At 42.3% G+C, this 27,855-nt stretch overlaps 1 protein-coding gene across 2 annotated transcripts in view; it reads right to left on the bottom strand.

The window, feature by feature from the left end:
* Positions 1-8,208: 8,208 nt before the first annotated feature.
* The window catches only part of MATN4 (matrilin 4), a 79,331-nt gene continuing 59,684 nt past the window's right edge, over positions 8,209-27,855 (bottom strand). The window contains exons 7-13 of one of the 2 annotated variants that reach the window (XM_073681131.1): positions 25,350-25,472; positions 22,933-23,055; positions 20,208-20,330; positions 17,915-18,319; positions 17,561-17,713; positions 15,946-16,050; positions 8,209-8,502 (exon numbers count right to left, since the gene is read on the bottom strand). In XM_073681131.1, the coding sequence (XP_073537232.1) occupies positions 8,444-8,502; positions 15,946-16,050; positions 17,561-17,713; positions 17,915-18,319; positions 20,208-20,330; positions 22,933-23,055; positions 25,350-25,472 (1,091 nt within the window). In that variant the 3' untranslated portion in view covers positions 8,209-8,443. The remainder of the gene's footprint in view (positions 8,503-15,945; positions 16,051-17,560; positions 17,714-17,914; positions 18,320-20,207; positions 20,331-22,932; positions 23,056-25,349; positions 25,473-27,855) is intronic. The other variant, XM_073681132.1, reaches the window with a different exon arrangement.

Raw genomic sequence — 27,855 nt, forward strand, 5'->3', positions numbered from 1 at the left:
CATGCCACATTAGCTAACAAGACTAGACCTGCATACACGCAAGAGGGGGCCAATATCAGGAATGTAGAGGTGCAAAAAAAAAACATTGATTCAGAAGAAGAGCACCATTTACACTGTGTAAAAAATTGACATCTTCATGGCACATGACAGATCCTTTTTAGGTAAACAGGAAAAGAAGGTGGGTATAGCCAAATAACACTCTGGAATTCTGGGCAGTAGAGAGAATTCTGGACCAGAGCGGTACATTTGAGTATCATCAGCATAGAAGTAGTACTGTAAGCCATGGGATTCTATGAGTTGGCTGCAAAGTTTTAGATGGAGAAGAATAAGGTCCCAGGACAAAGCCTTGAGGAACACCATAAAGAGGAGGCGAGATGAAAAGGTAGGCCACGGCCTCACTGTCGAAATTTGGTCAGTATTCAGTCAGTATTTTTTCTCAGGAGTGGGAGCCAAAACCAGGAGTGGGTGAGAAATGCAGAATTGGTGACTTGTTTCTATTATACCTTTTCTCTGATTGGTCCTCACCTGGTTTTGGCCCCCACTCCTTGGAAAAATTACTGACCGAATACTGACCAAATACTGATAGTGGGCTGTAGTGTGAGAATGGGAGACACTAAATGGGCAGTTGGTGAGGTTGGAGATAATTCAGGAGAGGGATAAGCCTGTGGATAGGTGAGATATGTTGTTTATGGCACAACCCATTTAATCCCAGAGGCATTTCCTTTTGTTGAGTACTTTTTAGGAATATATCATGTAATGAAGCATATAAAATTGGCGATACATAAAAGTAAATAAATGACAATCATCTTGTAGATAGTTAATTAGTGCTTGTTAACAGGCTAAAATAGGACCAACTAAATGGGTCTTTCCTATCGGATTGCAAGTATTTGCAAAGGGGGGGCCAATTTTGATCTTTCTTATTGAGCTCCCTCTTTTTCACTTATCACTGGTATCGGCAGACATTTGAGTGAAAAGAGAAGCAACTAATGAAAAACCTGTCATCTGTCAGTTTTTTTCCTGTTATCCTACTGATTATAATGAAAATGGACGAGACATTGAAGTCAAACATTGAAGCACTGAAGTTGATAGGAAGGGACATAAAGAACTGACAAGTGTGAACAAGACCTAAACAGATTTAGATAGACAGATGGATGAATGTTTGTTTTTACATATATAGGCAGTTGGACGAATGTTGGTTTATACATATATAGTGGCTAGAAATCTAATAATCCCTGAAAGTGCCACCAAAGAGAAAATGATGTATTAAACAATGCTGAATCAAACCAATGCAGGAAAGGACAGATCTTCCAGAGTGAGAGATATGCTTGGATGAGCATAATAATAAACAAGGGCACTTTCTTCAATGAAAAAAAATGCAGAATTGAAGCATTTTTGTGTTGAAATACTCAGTGGGTTCAATGCAGATGGACACACCTGAAATAGAAATCTTGTGCACATACTCTTGTACCTTAAATTTCTCTGCCTTGCACACCCTTTTTACAGTAGTATCTATTCCAGGTCTCTTTTTTAGTGATAGCATTCCTCTTCATTTTCCCTTTTGCGGGTTAAACTGTTCCTATGTGGTTGGTATATATACTATTCTGACTCTTTAACTAGGCTGCGAGTGTGAGGCTCTTGAGACAGCGTTTCTGTGGATGTCTGTATTGAACCAGTACTCACACAAAGTGATTTCATCAGATAGCTTCAACTCGACTGCAGAGGCACATATGAAGATTCCATAAGAAGGTTTAATTTCAATCGGAACTCTTGAATTATGCACAATATCAGTAGCTGCAACAGCAGCAGTAGGTAAAAAGACAATTCTGAAGCAGAGATGTGTAGAGAGCAACCTCAGATGAATATGGATGAGAAACACTGCTCAATGCAGGATTCACTAAACCATCTCAGACAGATGTCTGTCCAGCCTCTGTTTGAAGACTTCCATTGAAGGAGAATTCACCACCTCTTGTGGCAGCCTGTTCCACTCATTGATCACCCTAACTGTCAGATTAGATATTAGAAAAAGAAATTGAGTTTAAGAGTGATCAATAAGTGGAACAGGCTGCCACGAGAGGTGTTGAGTTCTTCTTCAATGGAAGTCTTCAAAAAGAGGCTGGACAGAGATGGTTTAGTGAATTCTGCATTGAGCAGGGAGTTGAACACGATGATCCTGGAGATCCCTTCCAACTCTAACATTCTATGATTTTAAGAAGGGAGGGGTTATTTACATTAGAGCTGGACTACAGGGAGAGAGGGAGGACAAACTCCTAAAAGGCAAACCTGATTGCATAGCTTTGTAACAGCAACAATACCATGACAATACAATACTGTATGATTCCCAAGTCGTTGGACATGACATATACTAAGCTGGATGTATCATTGGTCATAAATTGTGCTGTTGTGTATTTCTATTTGTATTGGAGTTTATACATATTTTGAAGATTTTCTGGATCTATTTGATTAATTGCTCCTCAGCCGGGTTATAAAATATTAGATGTAATTTCTTAATTAGTATATTGTTCTGGACAGACAGTTTGATGTTTTATTCTTGTGTTCCCCTTGTCCTACTTTAATCACGTGTTTTAACCCCTTCTGTTTAAGATTCAATACCCCTTTGAGGTTTGTTTACACATCCATGTGAATTTTGCCATACTTGAGAAATGGATAGTTTTTTCTCAGGTGTTATCTTAATGGCATATGTGTGGCATCCGGTTTTTCTCATCCATTTATTTTTTCACTCAAGAGGTGTATTTGTTCCTAAACCAATATAAAAATCCCTCGAGGATCACGTTTTTATTCAAATGTATCACTAAGCAACAACTGCGAGACATGACGCTCCCCCAGGGCCGTGGGGTACTCGGCAGCCGGGCCTCTGGTTGCCGGGGGATATCATGGTGGCTGGCCCGATCCGTGACCCAGGGCGGTCAGTAAAAAGGGGGATTTTTATAAGGGATTTAAGTGTTCGTGACGCCACCCGTGGATCGCGGCTAGAGAGAGCCGCCGCTGCGGAGCAGTCCTCTGGAGCTGGTGTTACGGCAGCAGGGATGGTGTGGCTCTCCACGGGTAGAGCTACCTCCAGGGCAGTGTAAGATGGTGTGGTGGTTGCGCTGGGCGTTGTAGTGCAGGGAGGGAATGATGGCGCGGACGAAATAACTGGACAGAGGCGGTGCAGTGCAGTCATCCGTGTCTTTACTCACAGTTCTTTAGTTCCACAGGGTGCACTGTCAGCTTACAGCCTCCCACGTCGCGCTGCGTTCACCAGACAGGGGTCCAGCTCTTCCTCAGGGGATTCAGGAATGCCTGACAGAACCCCACTTTCTCGTGTTCCTCTCTAGACTGACTTCACACTGGGTCTTTCTCCCTCCTGCCCTGCGCTGCCCACTCTCAATCCAGCTCGGGTGCTCTGAAGTCCTTCCTGTACGTTGGATCCCGGACCTGCTCGACCGTCCTGGGGATTAGAATGCGGCTTACGATCCCCCTGTCTTCTGACAGGCGCGGGGCGTACGGGTGCCTTCCTGCACTCGCCGTACCCCCTAGGATCCCTTCTTAGAACGGAGCCTACTCCTCTGCTCCCCTCCTGGGCCTCCAGACTTGGCCCTACTTGTGGAGCAGAGCTCCTAATGAGACTCTGCTCCCGGACTGTTCTTCTGAACTGCTCTCCTATTCTGATCTCCCTCTTCTGAACTGCCACCCTAAGATGGCTTCCCTATTTTATACTCCTACCAAAGTGCTTCCTCTAACTACTTCCTCCTCCCACACCCACTACTGGTTCCCCCTACCTTTGGGTTCCCCCCCACTGCAGCCAGGGTCAGGGCTCAGCAGCTGCGCTCTGCATGTTGCCCCTCCTGCCGGCCTGGAGCAGTGTAGTGTTGGATGCAGGTGTTTGGGGTTCCGTGCAGCACTCCCTCCTTACCAGAGAGAAGAGAGACACCACACCTCTGGGTGAAGTGCAGTACCTCTGTGGCGACTGAACCCTCAGGGGCGCCACAGACACAGCGGTAAAAACTGAAGTATTCTGATTTCCAACTGTATTTCATGGAACCGATTTACATGTAAGGCCGAAACATGAATCAGCATAGAATCTGCTCTGAGTCTTAAAAATCTTGGCTAGGGATTCACGATTTTCATAAATGTGTTAATACAGCCATTTAACTCTATGGATCTGTGAGCTGTCAGATAAGAAAATCGAACAGCGTGGACATTTTACACTGATGTGTGAATACAGCCTTATGCCGCATACTGTGTGTCATGGTGAGAGTGCAGAACGTGGTGCATGGAATGTCCATGGTTCTCCTGACCCCAACTTGACAGCCTCATAGGCATATATTAGGCTGTCAAGTTCGGGTCGGGAGACCCATGGACAGTCCGTGCATAATGGCATGGTCCATATTTGAACTGTGACACACTCAGCATAAGATGAAAGGCATCTTTCAAGGCTTAATAGTTCTATCAGCTGCTTGCAAGCTTCGTTGCTCTGCAGAGACACCTCTTGTGCTGGATCAGCAGGATTGTATTTGTGCCTCACATAAAGGACTCTCTATAATATTCTGGAGTTGGATTGCCATATCAGTAAGAAGCCAGTTATTACACACCTCAGAATGTGCACTTTATATTGCCAAGTTTTCCTGCTAATAGTGTTAGAAATATGGTATTAATTACATTGTGGTAGTTGGCTCCAAAAATGTCTGTATTTAGGAAATACAAACTGAGAGCTAAATGATTCGCCTGTCAGTCTGCGGTAAGTGTTATACTGCAGGCGGCAGAGTAGAAATCTATCTATCATCCATCTATCTATCTATCCATCTATCTATCTATCTATCTATCTATCTATCTATCTATCTATCTATCTATCTATCTATCATCTATCTATCTAGCTAGCTATCTGTCTCTCTGTCTATCTACTTATCTTTATATACAGTGGGGAAAATAAGTATTTGATACACTGCTGATTTTGCAAGTGTTCCCACCTACAAAGAATGGAGAGGTCTGCAATTTTTATCGTAGGTGCACTTCACCTGTGAGAGACGGAATCTAAAAGGAAAAAAACAGAAAATCACATTTTATGATTTTTAAATAATTAATTTGCATTTTATTGCATGAAATAAGTATTTGATTACCTACCAACCAGCAAGAATTCTGGCTCTCACAGACCTATTCGTTTTTCTTTAAGAAGCCCTCCTACTCTGCACTCATTGTTACCTGTATTACCTTTTGGGAGTCCTTGGTTTACATGCTCTTTGTATTCTGTGAATTCAAAACCGTATTTTGGTCTCATCTGACCACATGACCTTCTCCCATGCCTTCTCTGGATCATCCAGATGGTCATTGGTGGACCTCAAACGGGTCAGAGCAGACATGAGCAGGGGGTCCTTGCGTGCCCTGCAGGATTTTAATCGATGGCGGTGTAGTGTGTTACTAATGGTAATGTTTGAGACTGTGGTCCCAGCTCTCTTCAGGTCATTGACCAGGTCCTCCCATGTAGTTCTGGGCTGATTCCTGACCTTTCTCAGAATCATCCTTACCCCACGAGGCGAGATCTCGCATGGAGCCCCAGACCGCGGAGGATTGACAGTCATCTTGTGTTTCTTCCATTTACTAATAATTGTGCCAACAGTTGTTGCCTTCTCACCAAGCTGCTTGCCTATTGTCCTATAGCTCATTGCAGCCTTGTGCAGGTCTACAATTTTGTCCCTGGTGTCCTTAAACAGCTCTTTTATCTTGGCCATGGATGAGAGGTTAGAGTGTGATTGATTGAGTATGTGGACAGGTGTCTTTTATACAGGTAACATGTTCAAACAGGTGACCTTCTCCCCTACCTTTCGCTGTTACGTAGAGAGATTAGGCATGACCTTTACAGAATGTCTTGTTGAATGGCTTGGTACCACTTGACTGTAGGAGGGTTTAAAAACTAGTGAAGGGCATGGGGCTCTTCACACTCTTATGATTAAAGGGAATCTGTGACCAGTTTTTTTCTACCTAATCTGAGAGCAGTATAATGTAGAGATAGAGACCCTGATTCCAGCGATGTATCACTTACTAGGCTGCTTGCTGCAGTTTTGATAAAATCATTGTTTTATCAGAATGGGATTATCACTAGAGGACTACCTGTCCTGCTACCATGTAGTCCAACTACACCCCACCACTGATAGGCAGCTTTCTGCCTATGCACAGTGTACACAGAAAGATGTCAATCAGTGGTGTGGATGAGGTTATATACAGCTTAGCAGTGAGAAAAAATAAAAATGGCAGCACCCAGTAAAGTAAATTATACATCACTGGAATTAGGTTCTTTGCCCCTGCATCATGCTGCTCTCAGATGGGGTAGCAAAAATCTTGTGACAGATTCTCTTTCAAGAAGCCCTCCCATGAAGTTTTTTTTATAAATCTGTGTATACTGTATGTAAGAGGTGTGGACTGAACTGCCACGTTCCTATCCCTTGAGAAACCAATCACGTTATAATGTGTATTATGTCCTGTGTCTTTGTATATATTATGTCATGTGAATTGTGTTGTAAGGTAAAGGTAATGCATAATGTTGGTCGTGTACAGTATAGGATAGAATAGGGTAAGACATAGATGAGGACTCAGGACACAAGATCGGTAGGATAAGTTAGTGAAGTTAGTGACTGTAGTTGGTGACGTTAGGGTAAGATAGAGTTAATGTTCGGGACTAGCCCATAGTGGGAGGGGCTTATTGTTAGGTAACGAGACGACTTCCTGTAGTTAGACAGATAGAGGCAAATTCAAGTAGTAGTAGGAAGTGACTGTGAGCAGTGCTGCCGTTGTGGGTGAACTACAACAAAGGAGACTAAGGGACAAGGGAGTAGTGCGACCTGGAACTGACTGAAGACGAGACAGAGTGGCCTTCCACCTTAAAAGGGTCTTTGGATAGGATAACGTTTCACGAGAAACCTTGAGCTTACTAAATGCCGAAGGCACCGTACCTAAACAGGACTGAGTTCATGGGACTAGTGGGTGGTCCTGAGTGGTAGATCCAGGGCGCTAGTAGTGGAAGAAATGGGATGCGGAACCGCTGAGCAGGTAGAGAGACTTGTTCATCAGGACTGTTGTGACAAGTTAGGCTGGGACAAAGTAGGGTGAAACAGTGTGCTTCACCGGCCCTAGAGTAGACTACAGTGGAAAGAAACTATGTGTGTGAAAATGCTTTACACTGCGAAGGAAACGTCCATAAAACTTTGTACCCGCTACCCCTTGTATATAAACCAGACCAAGTTACCTTGTTCTGACACTCCATAGGCTAACATTGTAAAAGCCACATCCATGTCACACGAGCGCAATGTGACCCGGAAAGTCTGAAGAGCGGAGACATCACTGAGAAGAGGAGCAGAACGACATTGGATACTGGAGAAGGAGGCTGTAGGTGAATATATTGATACTAACACTACACTACATTCATATATACACAGATTTAATGGAAAAGAAAAACTTTGTGGGAGGGCTTCATTAATCGATTAGAATCATTGCTTAGTGTGAACATGCCCAGAGATCAAATCTAGAATGATGATTCGCTCATTTGTTGTTTGCATACTGACATCTTCTTTTCTAATCTATGTCACTTGCAATGGAATCTGTATAGGGGAAAATGGACCAACACATAAATGATCGCTGAAACATATAAAGGCAAGTGGACGAGTACTTCTTCATTTGCTATACTGCTGATTGTCATTAGTTATGGGCAATGTGTTTGCCTGTTTATCTGCCATTTATTCCTATTATATGCAATAAATCTTCAAATTTAGACCTGGCAAGAGAGATAAGTAGCTAAACTCTGACCATAAAGCATGATATAGCCGCAGGTTAAACCCTGTGTCGGGTGGTCTTTGCACTGAAAAGAATAGAGATACCTTATGACATTTTACAAAGCATGTGGCACGTCTAACATTTCTACCTCAATGATGGAAATTAATTCTATCTGGCTGAATCACAATGCTGTTTTATATGGTAGCTAGGTTCACATTGGTATTGATGTTGGCAGAATCCACTTCTTTATTTTCCTTGTCTTTTTATGGAGGAGTTGTGCAGCTATAGATTATGTAATGTATCTAATATTACATTAAACCAACAGCTTTTAGAGAAACTTGGAGCACGTGTATACATGCTAAAATAAAGTACTGTTACCATGAGATATGATTCATTTTGTTAAGTTTTATTAAAAAGTTAAACAAAAAATTAAATAAAAAATATCTTCTAACGCTCTATACCACTAACATGGTTTCCATTTCCTACAGAAGAAAACAGTAAAATCCTTATAATAATAAACAACAATCTATTCACATTTATTTATATATAGATAGTTTTACAGCTCTGCTTGGCATGTCAGTCTATGCCTCCAGAAAGGGATTACAAAATAATACCACGTGACATCAAAAAGTCACATAGATCTCTTCATAGCTTCTTCAGTTTTTTTTTACAATAAGAATCTTCATTTCTTATCAGCCAGCTGGTTTTCCAGGGATTCAAGTCTTGCTGTGAGTTGAGCTAGTAAAGACTGTTAAGGGAAATTTATAGGATATTGGACCATTGGTTAGAAGGGTTTTAGATTGCATCATATTTAAAAGGAAATGCATATGTAGCATCGGCATCTCTGCCTCCTGCCCCTCTCCCCCGGCAGAGACCTGAACCACTTACCGCTGTGGCTCCCAGCGGGGGTGTCCCGCTCCTCCGTCCTCCCTCCACGCTGACTGTGACTGGGCTACACGCACTGCATGCAGATCCCCGGGCACTGTGCTTAGGGCGCGCGCTCCCTGCCTCTTAAAAGGGCCACGCACGCCGTCCTAAAGTGTCCCCGGCCAATGGCTGGAGGACATTAGCAGCTTAACCGGTTCCCGACTGCCCACTGTACATAAACGTCCGCGCTGCCTGGGCTCTGTGCAGCGCGGACGTTTAAAAACGGTGGGTGGTCTCGCAGCGCTCAGGACCCCCAGGGTCCTGCAAGCGCTGCGATTCCGGTGCAGAGCGTTAGCTCTGACAGGGAACATCATCGGGACCTGATTGGATCAGGTCCCAGTGATGTTAACCCTTAGCTGCCTTCTATATGCTGCGATCTATAGTGATTGCGGCATATAGGAGACAGCAGGAGGAGAGGGGGTCGTCTTACTTACCTCTCCGAAGACCTCCAATTCCTTCCATGACCTGGGGTTGCTATGGCAGCTGGAGGTCACATGACCGTGACGCACCCCCTGGGCCATATTCTTTAGGGGAATACCCGGAGCCGGATCAGATGGGGGTTGTAGTCTCCGAGTGGCTGTGACCCGGTCCGTGCCCAGGGTGTCAAGCTCAGTGTGTGGCAGTCCTTACTGATGTTACTAAAGTTCTTTATGTCGACTACGCCACCCGTTGAATTGCGGTCACTACGGCCGCCGCTGCAGCAGGGTCCGCTGAGGCTGATGGTGTTTGTGCAGCTTAGGTGGTATAACCCCCAACGGGAGGGGTATAGCCTCAGGGGGTCAGGTGCAGAGGATGGTGGTTGTGGAAGTGCAGGGATGATGGTAATGAGAGTCAGAGTCGGGTTGTGCAGTTCAGGGTTCTTTACTTACTGCAGATGTTCCGGTCACTCCGGCCTTAAGTGACCACCCGAGCCGTGCTGCGTCCACCAGGTCCTGGACTCGGCCAACCCCCAAGTAGTTCTGGAGCGTGGTTCTGAGCTCCCGTTCTGTCCTGTCCTCGTCTCTGGCCTTCCCCACCAGGGATCCACCTAAGTCCGGCTCCCTCGGGCCTCTTGTTGGCGAACCCTTGCCTCTGGGTTCCCTGACCCTATGCGTGGTCTGCCTTCTGGGTGGATATGGTGGGTGGCCGTGGCAGATGCTGCCCACGGCCTCCGGTCTCTGGCTGAGGTATGCTGTAGCCCCCACCAGTTTGGGATCCGGTACCCTGTTGCCAACTCTTCACCCTGTGATTATATTTGGGCTCTCAGAGTTCCTTCTTTCTCCCCCTCTGGGTCTTTCGTTTTCTCCTCTCTCTCTTTTGGGCCTGGGGCTGCTCTGCTCTTCTGCTCTCTTCCTCTGCAAAGACTCACAGACTGACTGACTGTGGCTGACTGACTGTGGCTGACTGACCCTGATCTTAGATGGTGCCCACCTTATATACTCCCTCTATGTGTGAGCTCAGGTGACCAGCACCCAATGAGCTCCTAGCACTACCCAGACTGCTCCCCCTATCTGCCCCTACACTACTGGGATGTACCACCCCCCTCCCACTCCAGCCAGGAACAGACTCGGTCGTACCTGCACATTTCCAAGTGGGAGTACCGTTGGTCTGTTCCTCGGAAATGGGATGTGTGTAGTGCATGCAGCTTACTGAGCTCAGTTCCACACTCCATCCTTACCCGGGAGTGGAATACCACACCTCTGGTTGAGGTGCAATACCCCTGTAGCAGCCGAATCCTCAGGGTGCTACAACCGCCTCCAGCTCTGCCATATATGGTGACTCTGACTGAAACAGGGAAGATCTCATGTAATGTAATGTAATGTAATATATGTCTATTACATTACATGAGATCAGTGATCAGAAAAATAAAAATTAATGTCCCATACAGGGACTAAGTAAAAATGTAAAAAAAGTAAAAAAAAAAGTTTTTAAACTGTTAAAAAAAATAACAAAATAAATAAAAATAAATAAATAAAATATTAAACCAATAAATCCGTATATTTTTACAAAACCAAAAAAAGAACACATATTTGGTATCGCCGCATCCAAAACAACCCGAGCTATAAAACTGTCACACTAATTAACTCCTTCTGTGCACACCGTAATAAAAATAAATAAAAAAACAGAGCAAAAAAATATGCTTTTTCATCATATCGCCAAACAAAAAGTGGAAAAAAATGCGATCAAAAAGCAAAATAGAAATAAAAATGGTGGTGCTGAAAACGTCATCTTGTTCCGCAAAAAACAAGCCGCCATACAGCTCCATCAGTCGAAAAAGAAAAAAGTTATAGTGCTCAGAATAAAGCAATGCAAAAAAAATATTTTTTTCTATAAATTTGTTTTATTGTGTAAAAGCGCCAAAACATTAAAAAAATATACAGTAAGTGTAGTATCGCTGTAAATGTACTGACCCAAAGAATAACGCTGCCTGATCACTTTTACCACACGCAGAACGGCATAAAAAAATACCTCAAAGAACAATTCCTGAATTGGTTTTTGTTAATTTTACCTCCCAAAAAACGGAATAGAAAGCAATCAAAAAATGTCACGTACCCAAAAATGGTACCAATAAAAATGTCAACTCGTCCCGCAAAAAACAAGCCGTCACATCACTCTGTCGGCCGAAATATGGAAAAATTATAGCTCTCAAAATATGGTGATGCAAAAACTAGATTTTGCAAAAAAAAGCGTCTTTTAGTGTGTGACAGCTGTCAGTCATAAAAACCCGATATAAATCTGGTATCTCTGTAATAGCACCGACCTGAAGAATAAAGTAATCTCATCACTTATACCTCACGAGGAGCGGCGTAAAAAATAAATAAAACCAATTCTTCACCTGCTACTGATTTGTTTATTATGTCTCCGAAAGATCGCAGTAAGGCTCTGCTCACATTTATCCTGCGCTCTGCGCTGAGCACTTACACCAGAGTTTCCGTGTAAATCTCTGAAATACGTGATTCAGCCAGAACCCATGACGGAAGATTCCCTGTAATGAGGCAGATATAGACCACTGTGGACGCCGTCTAGCCTGGGATCCCACGGTGTCATTTGTTTTAGGTGTGCATAAAAGTGCGGTTGGCCAGTTTTGTGCACTTCTGAAAAAAAGGACACCGCTAAACAGAGGCCAGACGGAGTCCAGAGTAACTCTGCTGCCTCATTACAGTGAATGGATCCCGCAGGGGTTTCATCTGAATTACATCACTTGGAAATTTAGATGGAAACCCCGATGTAAGTGCTCAGCCTAGAGCGCCGGATAAATGTTACATAAAATGTTCCCAATAAAAGCTTCAACTCAGTCCTCAAAAAAAGCTAGTCCCCACTCAGGTCTGTCATCTGTTAAAAATATAAGGGACTTCCAAGTTACTGGTAGCAGAAAGGCTCTGGAAAAGTGAAATGGCCCTTGCCCCCCAAAAGAAATTCAGAAAATTTTGTGCTCCCAAATCCAAATGCCTATTCTACAATAATTTGTTCTCCAATTGTCAAATAGCACTCCGTCCCCCCCAGATCTCGCCGTATGGCTGAGCGGTACGATACAGCCACATATGGGGTATTGCCACTTTTAGAAGAAATTGTGTGACACATTTCGGCACCATTTTTACCCATTGCCCTGAGTGAAAATGTAAAATCTGAGGGTAAAAATATAATTATGCTTTTTTCACTGTCCAATGGTATAAATTTAAAAATTAAAAAATACTCACTACTTCCCTAGATGAATTCCTTGAGAGGTGTAGTTTACAAAATGGGGTCACTTGTGGGGGTTTCTGCTGTTTTGGCATGTCAGCGACTCTTCAAATGTGACATGGTGTCTGCTGCCTATCCCAGCCAACATAGCGCTCCTTTCTCTTCCGAACCCTGCCGTACACCAAAGCAGTGGTTTTCCCCCACATATGGGGTATCAGCGTGTTCAGGAGAAAATGTACAACAAATTTCATGGTGCAATTTTTCCTATTACCCTTATGATAATGCAAAATTAAGGGATGAAAAACGTTTTTGTGGGAAAAATGTGAAAATTTTATTTTTACAGCTCAATATTATAAACTTCTGTGAAGAACCTTGGGGTTCAAGGTGCTCACCGCACATCTAGATAAGTTCCCTAAGGGGTCTAGTTTCCAAAATGGTGTAACTTGTGGGGGGTTTCCACTGTTTTGGCACATCAGGAGCTCTCCAAACGCAACATGGAGTCTGCTAATTATTCAGACAAATTTTATATTCAAAAAGTCTAATGGCGCTCCTTCCCTTCCGAACCCTGCAGTGCGCCCAAACAGTGGTTTTCCCTCACATATGGGGTATCAGCACGCTCAAGAGAAATTGCACAAAAAAATTTGGGGTCCATTTTTTCCTGTTACCCCCGTGAAAATAGAAAAAATTGGGTCTAAAGTAACATTTTTGTGAAAAAAGTTAAATGTTAATTTTTTTCTTCCAAATTCCAAAAATTCCTGTGAAGCACCTGAAGGGTTAATAAAGTTCTTGAATGTGGTTTTGAGCACCTTGAGGGGTGCAGTTTTTAGAATGGTGTCACTTTTTGGTATTTTCTGTCATAAAGACCCCTCAAAGTGACTTCAAATATGATGTGGTCCCTAAAAAAATGTTTTTGTAAATTTTGTTGGAAAAATGAGAAATCGCTGGTCAACTTTTAACCCTTATAGCTCCCTAACAAAAAAAAATTTTGGTTCCAAAATTGTGCTGATGTAAAGTAGACATGTGGGAAATGTTATTTATTAACTATTTTGTGTGACACATCTCTCTGATTTAAGGGCATGAAAATTCAAAGTTAGAAAATTGCAAAATTTTCAAAATTTTTGCCAAATTTCCGATTTTTTCACAAATAAACGCAAGTTATATCGAAGAAATTTTACCAGTATCATGAAGTACAATATGTCATGAAAAAACACTCTCAGAATCAGGGGAATACGTTGAAGCGTTCCAGAGTAATTACTTCATAAAGTGACAGTGGTCAGAATTGAAAAAATTGGCCCGGTCACGAAGGCAAAAACAGGCTCTGGTGCGAAGTGGTTAAGGCACCTCTTCCAACATGGAGGTGCCTGTGCAATGTAGAAAGTTTGTTGCTTAAACACTCTTGTCAGTTCTCAGGTCCCAGTGCATGTATCACCATTTACCTGCCTGTCTACCAACCGTGCTCGCCTGTCTGTCTACCAGCCATGCCAGCCCGCCTGTCTACCAGCCATGACTGCCTATCTGTCTACCAGCCGTGTCCACCTGTCTGTCTACCAGTCGTGCCAGCCAGCCTGTCTACCAGCCGTGCCGGCCTATCTGTCTACCAGCCGTGCCCGCCTGCCTATCAGCCGTGCCCACCTGCCTGTCTATCAGCCGTGCCCGCCTGTCTACCAGTCATGCCAGCCTGCCTGTCAGCCATGCCCGCATGTCTAGTAGTCATGCCTGCCTGTCTACCAGCCGTGCCAGCCTGCCTGTCTTCCAGTCGTGCCAGCCTGCCTGTCCATCAGCCATGCCCGCCTGTGCCTCCCTCCTGTTCCTTGGGGGTCACCTGCCATCAACCCAGGGTGAGCCCGGAGTTGCACCTGGGCTACCTCCTTCGTCCCTCCTTGGATCACGGAGTCGTCAAGCCACCGTACATCTGAGGTCAGATTAGGTGAGGCTCCTAGTCACATCCCTCCGGGTTCTCCTCGCACCAAGGCACAGTAGTTCCACCACCCGCCTTGTTACAGCATACATCAATCTCTTTTTCACTAAAATGACACATACCATGGAGGAACCTGACCCACATTATGAATGGGGTCTGTGGGTGCTGTTGGTGTCCGCCCATGACCAATCTGTGCAGAACATCCATGTGAACAGTTAACGAATGGAAAACAAAGATGAAAATCTTCAAGTTGAGGGTCTATGCTGACCCTACACGTAAATGGGTTATGCCAAGAACAACATTTATCACCTATCTGCATGTAGTTGGACCCCCATCGACCATATATTAATCACCTATCCTGCGGATTCACTGAAATAAATATGTGAAATAAACATCTTCGTGGAATAACCACTTTAAGATATCTGTCAACATCTTTTTCTCCCAAGTCCTTGAGTTTGTCTGTTTTTTCAATGGATAAAGAGAAATAAACTACATTCTCAAATTTACCTGAGAGTTGTTGTACCGATTTTACATTGCTAAAAGAGTATTGTGCATGGGCAATGCCGGACTAGGGCACAAAGGACGCACCAGTAATATTGACTCTGAGGACCACTGTTCAGTTAGATGCACATTTTACATTCCCCTCACTAGCAAATTCCCCTCTGCTTTTATGTAATAATACGGTTGGTAGCTTTCTAAATGAATGATAAGAGGCTGCCTTTATCTGTATACAGTGAATCAAGTGTATTGTGCCAACTACTGCTCATTTGTGTGTGTGTGGGGTGGGATTGACCACTCCTGCACAGGGGCCCACCGGGGAATTCACCTGTTCTATGTAGGCCAATCTGAGCCGTTACATGGGTCCAATTGGATCTATGCAATATAGTCTCCAGGCGTGAAGCGATTGCTATAGCACCTGCCCCACCCATTGTGCTGAAGCATCACACCATGCCAGTGTCACATCTCCGCTAGGACCTGCTCCTGCGACCTGTGCTTCTGCCACCAGGCTCCACCGTATTCATTCTGCAGGAAGCGCTGGTGATAAAATGGCATCAAAACCAGAGGCTCTGGATGGCATAGCTCTGCCAAGCCACTAAGATTAGGGTGGGTGGAACCTGCAGTGCTGTCCAGTCTGGCAGTATGTGTGTGTGCTGTCCAGCTGGAGTTATCAGCTCTCTTCTTCACCCTATTGGAAAACACCACACCCTACTTCAGCTCCCAGCTTACTGCTGGAAGCTGCCAGATATAGCTTTGTGCTCCTCTGGTTTAGTCCTGTCTGTTCAGTTCCTGTCTAGTATATTTGTTTCCTGTTTTGACCTCAGCTTGTTTCACTAACTATTCTTGCGTCTTATGATTTTGCACCTTCTCTGCTCTCTCGGTTCGTACTTGACCTGAGCACTCCTGCCTGCCTGCACCATCGAACAGAAGCTGCCTCTGTGGCCCTTGCCCAGGGAACCCTTTGTAAGTCCAGATCCCTATATAGGGGTTAAAAGGTGAAGGCCAGGGAAACAAAGACATTTCTCGAGCTGCCAGGTGACCACTGATGAGCCACATTACAGCCAGTCAGTCACACTGCGTGGAAGTACAAAGTTTGGGTACGTTAAAATGTTGTTTCCTATATGCTCACCTTCACTTGTATTTAGAATGAATAATATAATACCAGAACATAGAAAGGATATGTTTGTCTGCCAGGTTTCCTAGCGTTGTGAGGGTATTTGTCTGGAAGCTGACGAGATGTTCGCAGTCACAGGGGTTCTTAAACTCTGTCTCTCCTTTTATCTCTTCTGCAAATACAAAGTATAATTTCTTTACTATTATGCTTCATTAATAAAACAAATTGCTTGCAGAAAACTTCTTCTCAGCTCCTAAGGAGAACACTGGTATTATAAAAGGAATCCTTAGACATATTCCTGTCTAAGTAAATCTTATCAAAAAGTCGGTCTTGTTGCAATTAGGCCAAATCACCTCAGGCAGACATTGTGTTGTCTGTGTGCCTGGGCTAGAGATGTTCACCTTGAGAAATAGATCCAGTATGATAAGGATATTATTATAGGCATAATATATTACTTATTACTGATATGTATTCTGTCAATATAGATTTTCTGGTACAGGCCAATATACTAAAAGCATTGTCCAAGAGTAGAAAGGGGTTGTGCTTTTTTTTCCATAAACAGCATCTGTCTTGTCAATATGCCGTGTCTGGTATTGCAACTTATCTTAATTTAGAGGGACTATGTCAGCACAAAATGACCGTCGAAGCTAAGTACAGGGGTTCAGTGCACCCTGGCCGAGCAGTTCAGAGCAACTTTAAAGCCAGAGCTGTCAATCAAGAAAGAGGAGTGCGGAGATTCAAAACTAGTAGGTGGGAAGGTGCACTGAATTGTTTGGTCACACCAAGGGTACACCAAGCTCCTGTTTTGGTTTGCACATCATTTTGTGCTGACAGACTCCCATTAAGTGAATAAGTATGAATGTAGCCTATGTACAATAGTGTCGTTTCCATGTGAGAGAGGAACCATAAGCTTCTTTGACACATAAGATGACATAAGTATTATAAATGGTAATTAGAAAGTGGGCTGTCCTTTAACCGATGTTGTATCAAGTGACAATTCTCACCTTATGATAAATAGGCTGGTGTAGCTCTTTCTTCATAGATCTATCAATATTAGTCATGCGCGAGTGTGTGTACTCGGGTGCTCGCCGAGTATTTGCGGCGTGCTCAGCATCTATGTTTGATCCGTCACGGCTGCATGTATCACGGCTGTTAGACAGCTAACAAACAGGCAATCCCTGCATGTGTCGCAGCTGTCTAACAGCCATGATACATGCAGCCGCAGCGGATCAAACATAGCTGCCGAGCATGCCGCAAATACTTGGCGAGCACCCGAGCATGCTCGATTAAAGGGTTAAACGATCATGCTCGCTCATCACTAGTCAATATGAAATTACCTAATTTTTCAATGGCGCACCAAAGATCTCACATTTTTTCTCGTTCAACGGTTGCTCACTAAATACTTCTATGATTCTGTCCACGTCTCAGGAACTTTCTTATATTAAGGTACAGGAAAGGCCAGTGCATGAAATTAGCAAGGGGAGCTGGCAGGGCATATACCCCACGTGATGGGTGTCAGGAAAGGGCACTAATAAGCCACTATACTAGAGTTGGGCAACAAATTGAACATTTATTCCAGGTGAAGGAAAGCTCAAATGTTAGTTGGTGGCAGCAGTTTGATAATCATAATTTACATTTTACAAGCCATAGGAAGAGAACCCTCCCTAGTCAGTACATCTTACCTGGACAAACATTAAGTTTTAGGTCTTCAGCAATTAAATTCATCGTGGTAAAGTCGGCTGTGTAGAAGGAATGCTTGTTCACAGGATCTGATGCAATTTCATTGAGTTCATCTTCAACTGCTTTCCCAACACCCACAGCGTACATAGTAATTCCTGCAACCCAGAATGTAGAAAATGTACAAACACCTACAGTAGCCCGGTCCCTGCTCCATGTGAAATTTTGCAAATCCATGTGATTCAGTCTTGATTGATTTAGTGTCAGTTAAAACTTCTTAGTACTGACAAATAAGTCAAATATATTGTATATAAAATAGGACACAGATTATTTTTCCCAAATATTTTGTCTTCTCTTACCTGCTTCCTTGGCCTTTTTGGCCCATTCAGAGATGTCATCTTGGGAACGTCCATCAGTGAACACCAAACCTATTTTAGGGACATTTGGCCTGGCACCTTCCTGCTGAGAGAAGCTGTGCTCAACCATATGTTTCAAAGCCAGCCCAGTCATGGTGCCTTTCTCCATGTAAGCAATGTTATTTACAGCATTCTTGATATCCTTAGCAGTTTTAAACTGGTTCAATGAAAACTCAGTGCGCACACGGCTAGAATACTGAACAAGGCCAACATGTGTGCCATGGGCAGAAACATCCAAGGTATCTACGATCTTAATCACAAACTGCTTCACAAGCTCGAAGTTCTGGGGTCTGACACTTTTAGAACCATCAATCACAAATACCAAATCGACGTATCCAGTGGAGCATTCTAGGAAACAGAAAATCATACCATTATTACATTACCCAAAGGGAGCCTTCAAAAAAGACCTATTTAAACCTATAAGGATAGCTCCATATCATAATCTAACACCAAAAAGGGGATAGAAAGATGTAGCCAAGATCCACTAAAATATATGTGGAGGACACCATTCTCTAACAAAAACAGCCAAAGATATAGCTATTAGTGCAACAAATCAGTAAATTTTATTATACAAAATATTCCATATAATGAACAACAATTGGAGACATATTGTGGGAGACTGAGGTGAGGGGCCAAATTAAGGATAAGATGGAATTACCCAAAGAAGAAAGAGACCATATTCACCAGCTGCAGAATGATCCACACTCTATATTCCCGAGTGTATGTTCAAGCATACAGCTGTGTCCTGCTTGTTAGGAGGACACCAGAGCTATATACTGTACATGAAGCTCAAAAAAGGGGCTACAAAGGCGAGTAAGCATAGTCTTTGCAGAACATGTAAGTAACATCTAAACTGGGTTCAATATATACAAATGTAGTACTGCAAAGAATTACCTTGAGACATAATAGTCAGGAGTGTGGGAGATCTGCTGTGAGTGAAAAGAAAGCGCGCCTCAACGCGCGTTTTGCCTGCGTGGCTTCGTCAGGAGGCGTGGCTTAAGTGAGTAGATGGGTATTCTTATATGAAGAGGCAGCAATGTCTATCCAGTAAGCGCGTCTCCGATCGTGGCGCCACACCCCCTCAGGCGTCTGGGCGGGTCCGACCGCACCGAGAACAACAGGAAGGAGGAACACGTCATCCCTCCTGCTGTCAAGGCAACCGTGGAAACGCCTACGACGCCCGGGCCGCGCGGCAGCACATGAGCGGAGCATCCTGAAGATAGTGAGTAAAAAAGAGTGTGTGGATGTAACACTGCGGACGTGAATGCATCATCTGGTGTCAGGTGGGTGACCTATCATGTTCGGAGTGTATTGGAATTGTTGGGTTGAGGGAAAGGAGGGCTATAATAAACTCCTCTGAGCAATTTAGGAGAAATAAGAGATAAAGGAGCATGTTTACTAACCACTTCATGAATGTGTAATGTAAGACATACAGATAGTTGACAAAAGGAGAATTTTGCAAATTTTGTTATGCACACTTATACATTTGGAATAACTGGAAATATTAATCAGTTTGTTTTGAAACAGGAGACTCTTAAAATGAACCTGTCATCAAATATACCACCTCTAAATATAGCAATAGATGTCTACATGTCTCCCTCTCTGAAATGGGCCTTAGAGCATAAAGTAAAAATTGCTATATAAGTAGCGAGAACTACCTCCAAAGAGTCAAGAGGGGATCCTGGTCTTCTTCAGAGCCATATGTTCCTACCATTACAATGCAGCTCCAGTGCATTCGCAGTGAGCATATGAAGCCGAGGCCAGATTCCTATTAGAGCTACCTTTTAATGCCAAGAGTCCCCCAAGACTGCATCACTCCAAAGGAAAGTGGGATGAATCTCTCTCTTGGTCTTTCTCAATATCTCTTTATCTCTCTCGACCTCTCTCCCTCTTAATCTCTCTCTCTCTATCTCTCTCTAGATCTCTCTCTAGATCTCTCTCTTTCTCTCTCTCTCTATATATAAAGTATATACAAGTATATATAATAAAAGTGACAATAGTTATACTGTGCATATGTATAGTTAACTCTTCATCTACCGAAGAGAGTAATTTAGCTAACACCCTTAAATCCTGTTGGGAAAATTACATTTCTAGTATGGATTATATATAAATGACTCTCTTTGGTGGAGGAAGAGTTAGCTACATAGCTATATATATAGTGTCACAATGACTTTTTAGTCTATCTTTGCAAAGTATATATATCATTACAACATACACCTGGCAGATGAATACTCACTATTGCAGGTTTTTCCATCTGCTTGCAGTTCTTGTCCATCTGGGCAAATGCAGTGGTATGATCCAGGAGTGCTGACACACTTAAATTCACATCCGTGAGCCACAATCTTGCACATGTCATTAGCTGAAAGTATATTATTAATTACAATACAGATTGTAATTGTCCATGGAGAAGAGAAAAACATTGATGTTATTTTCTTGGCAAGCAATATTGCTTTTTTGACCTGAGCCCTTTTGAAAAATCAAGATTGTATAATAATTATGCATAGTGGTCATGTGTTCAGTCTCACCAGGTAGATTATCATAGTAACGCTCTGATCAATTATATTCATGGCTTACATTTGGCATCCATGTTTACAAACTGACATTAGACCTAAGTCATAAATGTATTCAAAGTCGCATAGGTCTGCCATTGAGTCTTAGTGTTAAAAATAACATAGTCCAGTATAATACTGTACATTTTTCATGGGATCCCCTTGTATTGAAAAGCATACAAGTTATCTACACTTTTCGATACAGTTAAAAAGGTATTCTGACATATAGTGGTCAAATATGATTGGTAATGACAGTCTGTGGGCACATTGGTATATATGTAAAATGTTCAGAATGTTGTCTTCTTGTCCTGTACATGTTTCAATATAAGGTGGTCTTCATGGATAAAGAGGAGATTTTACATTGGGTTTCTAGAAATATGGAAGACTAATCATCCTTTGAACCAGTGTGAATGATTCTCCTTGCATTGTTATTGCAGTGTGTCATTTATTATTAAGGAAAGTTGGCTAAGATGTCTACAGAAGTGGTTACTCTCTTTCAGAAGTGACTAAACAGGAAATACCAGGCTTGCAGACCATGAACGTGAAGGATGATATTCATAAACTGGAGAAATGAAAACAGAGGCTAAAACAATTATTTTGCATTCTTCGCATTGAAACTTTTTCTTATTGGAGCAAACCATTCTGTTCATGGAGTGTATTAACTTCTGTATCGTCTCCAGTCTGAAATTAAATATGGAACTTTAACTACTGTTCTTGTGATTTCCTGCCCCGAAGGGCCCTAGACTGTAAATCCTGCCAAGAAAAATTACATTGAGTACTCATCAAAGCCATAAGGTCTCACAACTGGAGTGGGACATAATGAAACAGTATGGGAATTTCTGTATAAACATATGATGGCTAATGATAATCTCGCTATCGATTGACTGAATGAGGTTTTTGAAAAACAGATTTTCCAGGGTCTAAGATCATGATTAAGCAATTTAACAAATTACTATCGTAGGTTATAGGAAACTCCTGAACATCTTTTTTTTAACCTCCAAAGTAGCTTCTAAATGAAATAAGTATTAATCAAATTATATTTATTCTAATGTGTCATTGACTCTCTGTACTTGGATTATATAAACAAGAAGCAACTTTGATATTTGAGGCGATGAAGAGTTAAGATGCTTAAAGAAATTGAAAATGATGGAGTCAATGAAATATCTGTGTGCACAGTATGGCCTTAAGATCTCTAGATGGCCATAGAGAAATAATTCCCCAAATCTTCACCGCAGATAAACCACTGCCAAAAATGTTCTCCTCACAGGAAACTGCTTTTTGTGTGGAACCCGTACTACAATACCAACCATATAGTAAAAGTGGCATCTCTTGCTAATGCTTTTTCTGAGGATCACCCAACCAGGTTAGATATCATAGTTGGGAAACACCTTTAATAATGCCTCTATTGACTGCCAGCCATTGCAATATAGAAAGTTGAAGATTATTGTAAACACCTTACATGTTCCAAGGTAAAAATCAAACTTAGAAACTCTGCTCAAACACCTGGAAAAAATGGGAGACCTTCTGGACAATGAAAGGAGTTGGCAAATCACCTACAAATCACAGGAGCCTCACAGAACCTCCCGAGAACCAGTGCTTCCTAAAGGTTTCTCGTGCCTCGTGCCAGGATACTGCGCCATTAGACTAACCCTGTTGCCAATAAGCACAGGGGGCAAGGCCTGTAAAAGGGATGATGTATAAAAAAATATTTTTGTATGGTGCGCAGAATCTCCCACAAGACCATTTCAAGCAGTTGACCGGTATGGCGTAATTGAGAAATATTTCCATCTTTAAGACAGTCATGGCTACTGCTCATAATTCACCATGAACTCTAAAATGAACAAAGGCCCCATGGGGATGATGTCCTCCTAAATCCTATTCCCAGACAATTTATTTTTTTTATCATGAAACCTGAAATGAACATATTAATATATTGAAGAAGTCAATACAGAATTTATTTTCTTCCTGGAATGATAATACAATGATAATGTTAGGTGAGTACAAATGATAAATGAAATAGTAATTTTGTGAACCCTTGTGTTCTACGACAGAAGCTGTAAAATAGGCATCCCTTCCCATGGAGTAACACATGTCCTATATGTGAATGGTTCCACCAATAATATGGACTCCAAACCACTCTGAAAAACTGATTCACCGTAATTAATCTACGTACTGCACCTGCATGAACAGAAGAAGTCGTTGGGAAATTTTTTAGTTAGGCTGCAGTAAATTTAACAGCTTTTTTGATAAGTGGTTGATATTCTATCATTCACCCATTTATCAACCACCCTTATGGCTATTTTCCACCATGTAATTATTAATGAAGAAATGAATCAAGGACACATATGGAATCAACAAAGGTGACCCATTTGGGAACACCCATAATGTGACGGGACTTTACATTCCACTTACACAGACATGTCTTGCCATCGCTCTGAAGAGTGTAGCCCTCATTACAGCGGCAGTAATAGCCATTCAGGATACCCACACACTCATGCTGACAGCTGTGATTCCCATATGAACAGTAGTCAATCACTACAATCCAGAAGACAGATATTAATAATACACAGTTATGTGACTTGGATCCCTCAAACCCCATCAAATTATTTGTAATAATGTCTTCACAGTATCTGCGGGAATGTAAGACATTTTAGATTATTTGATGTTTCAGAAAGGAATCTTTGTGGAAAAAGGTCAGTAAAATGAGGTAGTTTTAGCTCCAGTTGGATCAACATGAAAGTTGATTTCATTATTGTTTTAATGACACAAGCGCTGGTATCTAGTTCAGACAGATCTTTCATGCAGGATTGAAATAAAAGCCCCTTGTTGTCTTTATGGGATTTCTTCAGTCTCCTAATCAAGACCAGAAAAATGTTGTCTGTGAGGAGTCACTTGACTATAACATCTACTTTTCTAATCAAAAGCACAACATAAAAGTGTATCAGCAATAACATTGGGATTGAGAAAAGAATCAGAATTATTTGGGGGGCTCGTTTCTCAGGTATGACTTAATTAAGTGGAAGCATTATGGTGGTCACACGAAGGCTGGTTCTGTCAGATAGGGTTGTCTACTGATTTGCTCCTCTATGTAAGTCTCCAGTGTTATAAAAGATAGTGCTTAAAGGCTGTTTGAATTTTATGGGGACTAAAGCAAAGAGAGGCCTGGGTAAGGGATAAAGCCTCAAGTACCATACCCTTTGACTTACCATTGAAGAGAAAACAAATTTGAATCCAATATACAATTATACATGCTATGAAAGCAATCCCATTTCCAGCAAGTGCTTTGATTTTTCATGGAACCTGGTCTACACCTTTCCCCTTGCTCTAGATTGATGGATGGATCTTCCTTGCTTAGGCAACAGTCTTATTGGCATGCGGAGTACATGAGTAAGGCCTTTGCCGACAGCAGGAAAAGTACCATAAATCCACTGAACTTGAAACTCAAGGTGTACATGTGAGATTTTAGCACAGCATATAGTAATGTTGCAATAAAGTTAAACTATGAATCAAAGGTAAAGGAGAGGCAATAGGCAAGGTTTACAGCAGAGAACCAGAGCACTTGCCAGGATTGGGATTGAGGTCATACCACTTTGTGAATTTATTTGTATTTTAGATAAAAAATTTCCATTCTTTTTGTTTGTCTCCTACTCAGCATTGACAGACTCAGGATGAAACAATCTAAAGCTGTCCATACAAATTAGGCAAATGATAACAATAATCTATTACATGCAGGGGTATCCTGGCAGTCTTCCATTGGCAGGTATCAGGGAGGCTAGGATCAATTCTTCGTTTTTTGGAAGACAAGCCATTATTAGCAATGTTGGGCATTGGCTTGTCTCGCTCTCCCTATTGGGTAAAGCTGAGTGTATTTTTTTTTCAGAGGTTAAAGGAACATTTGCCTAAAAGTTATTTTATATGTTTAGCCATCTTTAGAGATGACTTCAGGTAGACCACCCAGAGTTGACTACATAGGTGGACATGGTAGAAGGTACATGAGGCCTAATTATTGTTCAATTACTAGCAAAAGCAAGTCCATATTTCGGAAGGAAAAAAATTTTGTTGCTATTATTGTACTTGTGTTTCCTTTTATTAAAGGGGTTGTCAGATCTAAAATGACAAGTCTGGCTGCGCCCTCTGGACAGCAGCGGCAATAGACGGGGCATGGCCTGGCTCAAGGCAAGTGTATGGAACGAGGCCGCACCCACTAGACTGGCTCTGGCCTGGAGTATATATCGCATACATCACCACCGTTCCCGATGCAGACACCGCCTAATCCTCGCAGATCACAGTGCCTGCGCTCGGTCAATTCATAAATCTGCAGTCACACCGAGTGACTGCAGACTTTTCATTTTAGACCAGACACCCCTTTAATGGATGTGTTATATTATTCCATGTTTTTGAGTCATCATTCAAATAGTTCACAATAACCAATCATAGAGTCAATCAAAGTATTGTTATATCTGATCCAGATCTTTGTAACTTGGTCTAAAAATGATCTCCATGGTTTTATAATGATCAGTCTACTAATGTAAGTGTGTAAGGCCACACCGTCAATGTCTTCCATGCTTTTTCTGCCATCTACACTGTACACTATTTCCCAATGAAAATTAATTTCCGAAAATAGACTCTGTAATACTGTACATTACTCCTGAAACGCATAGCCTTTACAAAATAATTTACAGAGCAAAAAGTAAAGTGTGTGGCAATTAGTTGTACCCTTTTTATCTTTATACTTTTAAGCTAGAAGGTGGATGTAGAAGGAGCAGAAGCCAATGGATGCCACAAATTTGCTGAATATACATATAATATTTATAAAATGGTCTACTTACTTGTACAGGTCTTTTTGTCATTGTTTAGCTGGAAGCCTGTACGGCAGGCACAGGAATATGAGCCAGGGGAGCTAACACAGAGCTGTTCACAGCCATGATTGCCTTGAGCACACAGGTCTACCACTAGGAAGAGATGATTCCAAATTAAAACCAATCCCATTCATCTCATAAGAGTAGAAGTGCCCGAGAACGGTCAGCACACAGGGCACGGAGCTGTGGTATTTTAGCTGTCTAAATCCATGGAGCTGCAAACCGCCAATCTGTGGGGGTGCTGGGTGTTGGACCCCCACCTATTTGATATTGATGACATATTCTAAGGATAGCTCATCAATATTCAAATCCAGGAAAACCCATTTAGTTTGAGAAATTAAAATATCTATACTTCTAAAAAATTAAGGTTTGCTGCAAATCTATTTGGTTTGGTAATCCTCTGTATAAAATACACCATTAGCACAAATCAATCCACTTACACTACACTGTACATTAGTCTGGATAATGTGGATGTGTTAGTGGTGCACATCACTGTCTGTATGTCTGTACCTAGATTGACATGTAAATATAATCACAACAGAAATAAGAATCTCATCCATTGCAGTTCCTATAATTATAATTAAGACCTTACATGCGTTGTACATTAATTGGACAACCATATCTTAAATACTGTAAAAAAAACAGATATTCAACCTCCCGTTACGGTGCGGTTACAGTGATGTTGACGCCAGGTCTCCAAGTGCTTGCATGACATTGTTGAGCTACATGAGTGCTGCAGCCAATCAGAAGCCACTAATGGGCGGCTTCACTCACACTTCCCTCAGAGGAGGCTTGGACGTCCAAGAGTAGAGTGAGAACTGCAGCCTATTACTATGGACCAGCACTGGCATCACTAAAATGGAGTGGAGTATTTTTTTTTATTTTACACTGAAGAGTACAGCATTTAAGAAGGGGTTTTCGGAGAATTGTACAACCACTTTAAAGGGGCTGTATTTTTGAAGCATTTCCCTTTTAGTAAAAGTTTAGCACTACATACAGTACAGACCAAAAGTTTGGACACACCTTCTCATTTAAAGATTTTTCTGTATTTTCATGACTATGAAAATTGTACATTCACACTGAAGGCATCAAAACTATGAATGTGGAATTATATACTTAACAAAAAAGTGTGAAACAACTGAAAATATGTCTTATATTCTAGGTTCTTCAAAGTAGCCACCTTTTGCATTGATGACTTCTTTGCACACTCTTGGCATTCTCTTGATGAGCTTCAAGAGGTAGTCACCGGAAATGGTCTTCCAACAATCTTGAAGGAGTTCCCAGAGATGCTTAGCACTTGTTGGCCCTTTTGCCTTCACTCTGCGGTCCAGCTCACCCCAAACCATCTCGATTGGGTTCAGGACTGGTGACTGTGGAGGCCAGGTCTTCTGGCGTAGCACCCCATCACTCTGCTTCTTGGTCAAATAGCCCTTACACAGCCTGGAGGTGTGTTTGGGGTCATTGTCCTGTTGAAAAATAAATGATGGTCCAACTAAACGCAAACCGGATGGAATAGCATGCCGCTGCAAGATGCTGTGGTAGCCATGCTGGTTCAGTATGCCTTCAATTTTGAATAAATCCCCAACAGTGTCACCAACAAAGCACCCCCACACCATCACACCTCTCCTCCATGCTTCACGGTGGATACCAGGCATGTAGAGTCCATCCGTTCATCTTTTCTGCGTTGCACAAAGACACGGTGGTTGGAACCAAAGATTTCAAATTTGGACTCATCAGACCAAAGCACAGATTTCCACTGGTCTAATGTCCATTCCTTGTGTTCTTTAGTCCAAACTTGTCTCTTCTGCTTGTTGCCTGTCCTTAGCAGTGGTTTCCTAGCAGCTATTTTACCATGAAGGCCAGCTGCACAAAGTCTCCTCTTAACAGTTGTTGTACAGATGTGTCTGCTGCTAGAACTCTGTGTGGCATTGACCTGGTCTCTAATCTGAGCTGCTGTTAACCTGCGATTTCTGAGACTGGTGACTCGGATAAACTTATCCTCAGAAGCAGAGGTGACTCTTGGTCTTCCTTTCCTGGGGCGGTCCTCATGTGAGCCAGTTTCGTTGTAGCGCTTGATGGTTTTTGCAACTGCACTTGTGGTCACTTTCAAAGTTTTCCCAATTTTTCGCACTGACTGACCTTCATTTCTTAAAATAATGATGGCTACTCGATTTTCTTTACTAAGCTGCTTTTTTCTTGCCATAATACAAATTCTAACAGTCTATTCAGTAGGACTATCAGCTGTGTATCCACCTGACTTCTGCACAACACAACTGATGGTCCCAACCCCATTTATAAGGCAAGAAATCCCACTTATTAAACCTGACAGGGCACACCTGTAAAGTGAAAACCATTTCCCGTTACCACCTCTTGAAGCTCATCAAGAGAATGCCAAAAGTGTGCAAAGCAGTCAACAAAGCAAAAGGTGGCTACTTTGAAGAACCTAGAATATAAGACATATTTTCAGTTGTTTCAC

This window comes from Phyllobates terribilis, unplaced genomic scaffold (genome assembly GCF_046119375.1).
Source record: "Phyllobates terribilis strain yellow unplaced genomic scaffold, ASM4611937v1 Scaffold_5__5_contigs__length_657084704, whole genome shotgun sequence".
Classification (NCBI taxonomy): Eukaryota; Metazoa; Chordata; class Amphibia; order Anura; family Dendrobatidae; genus Phyllobates; species Phyllobates terribilis.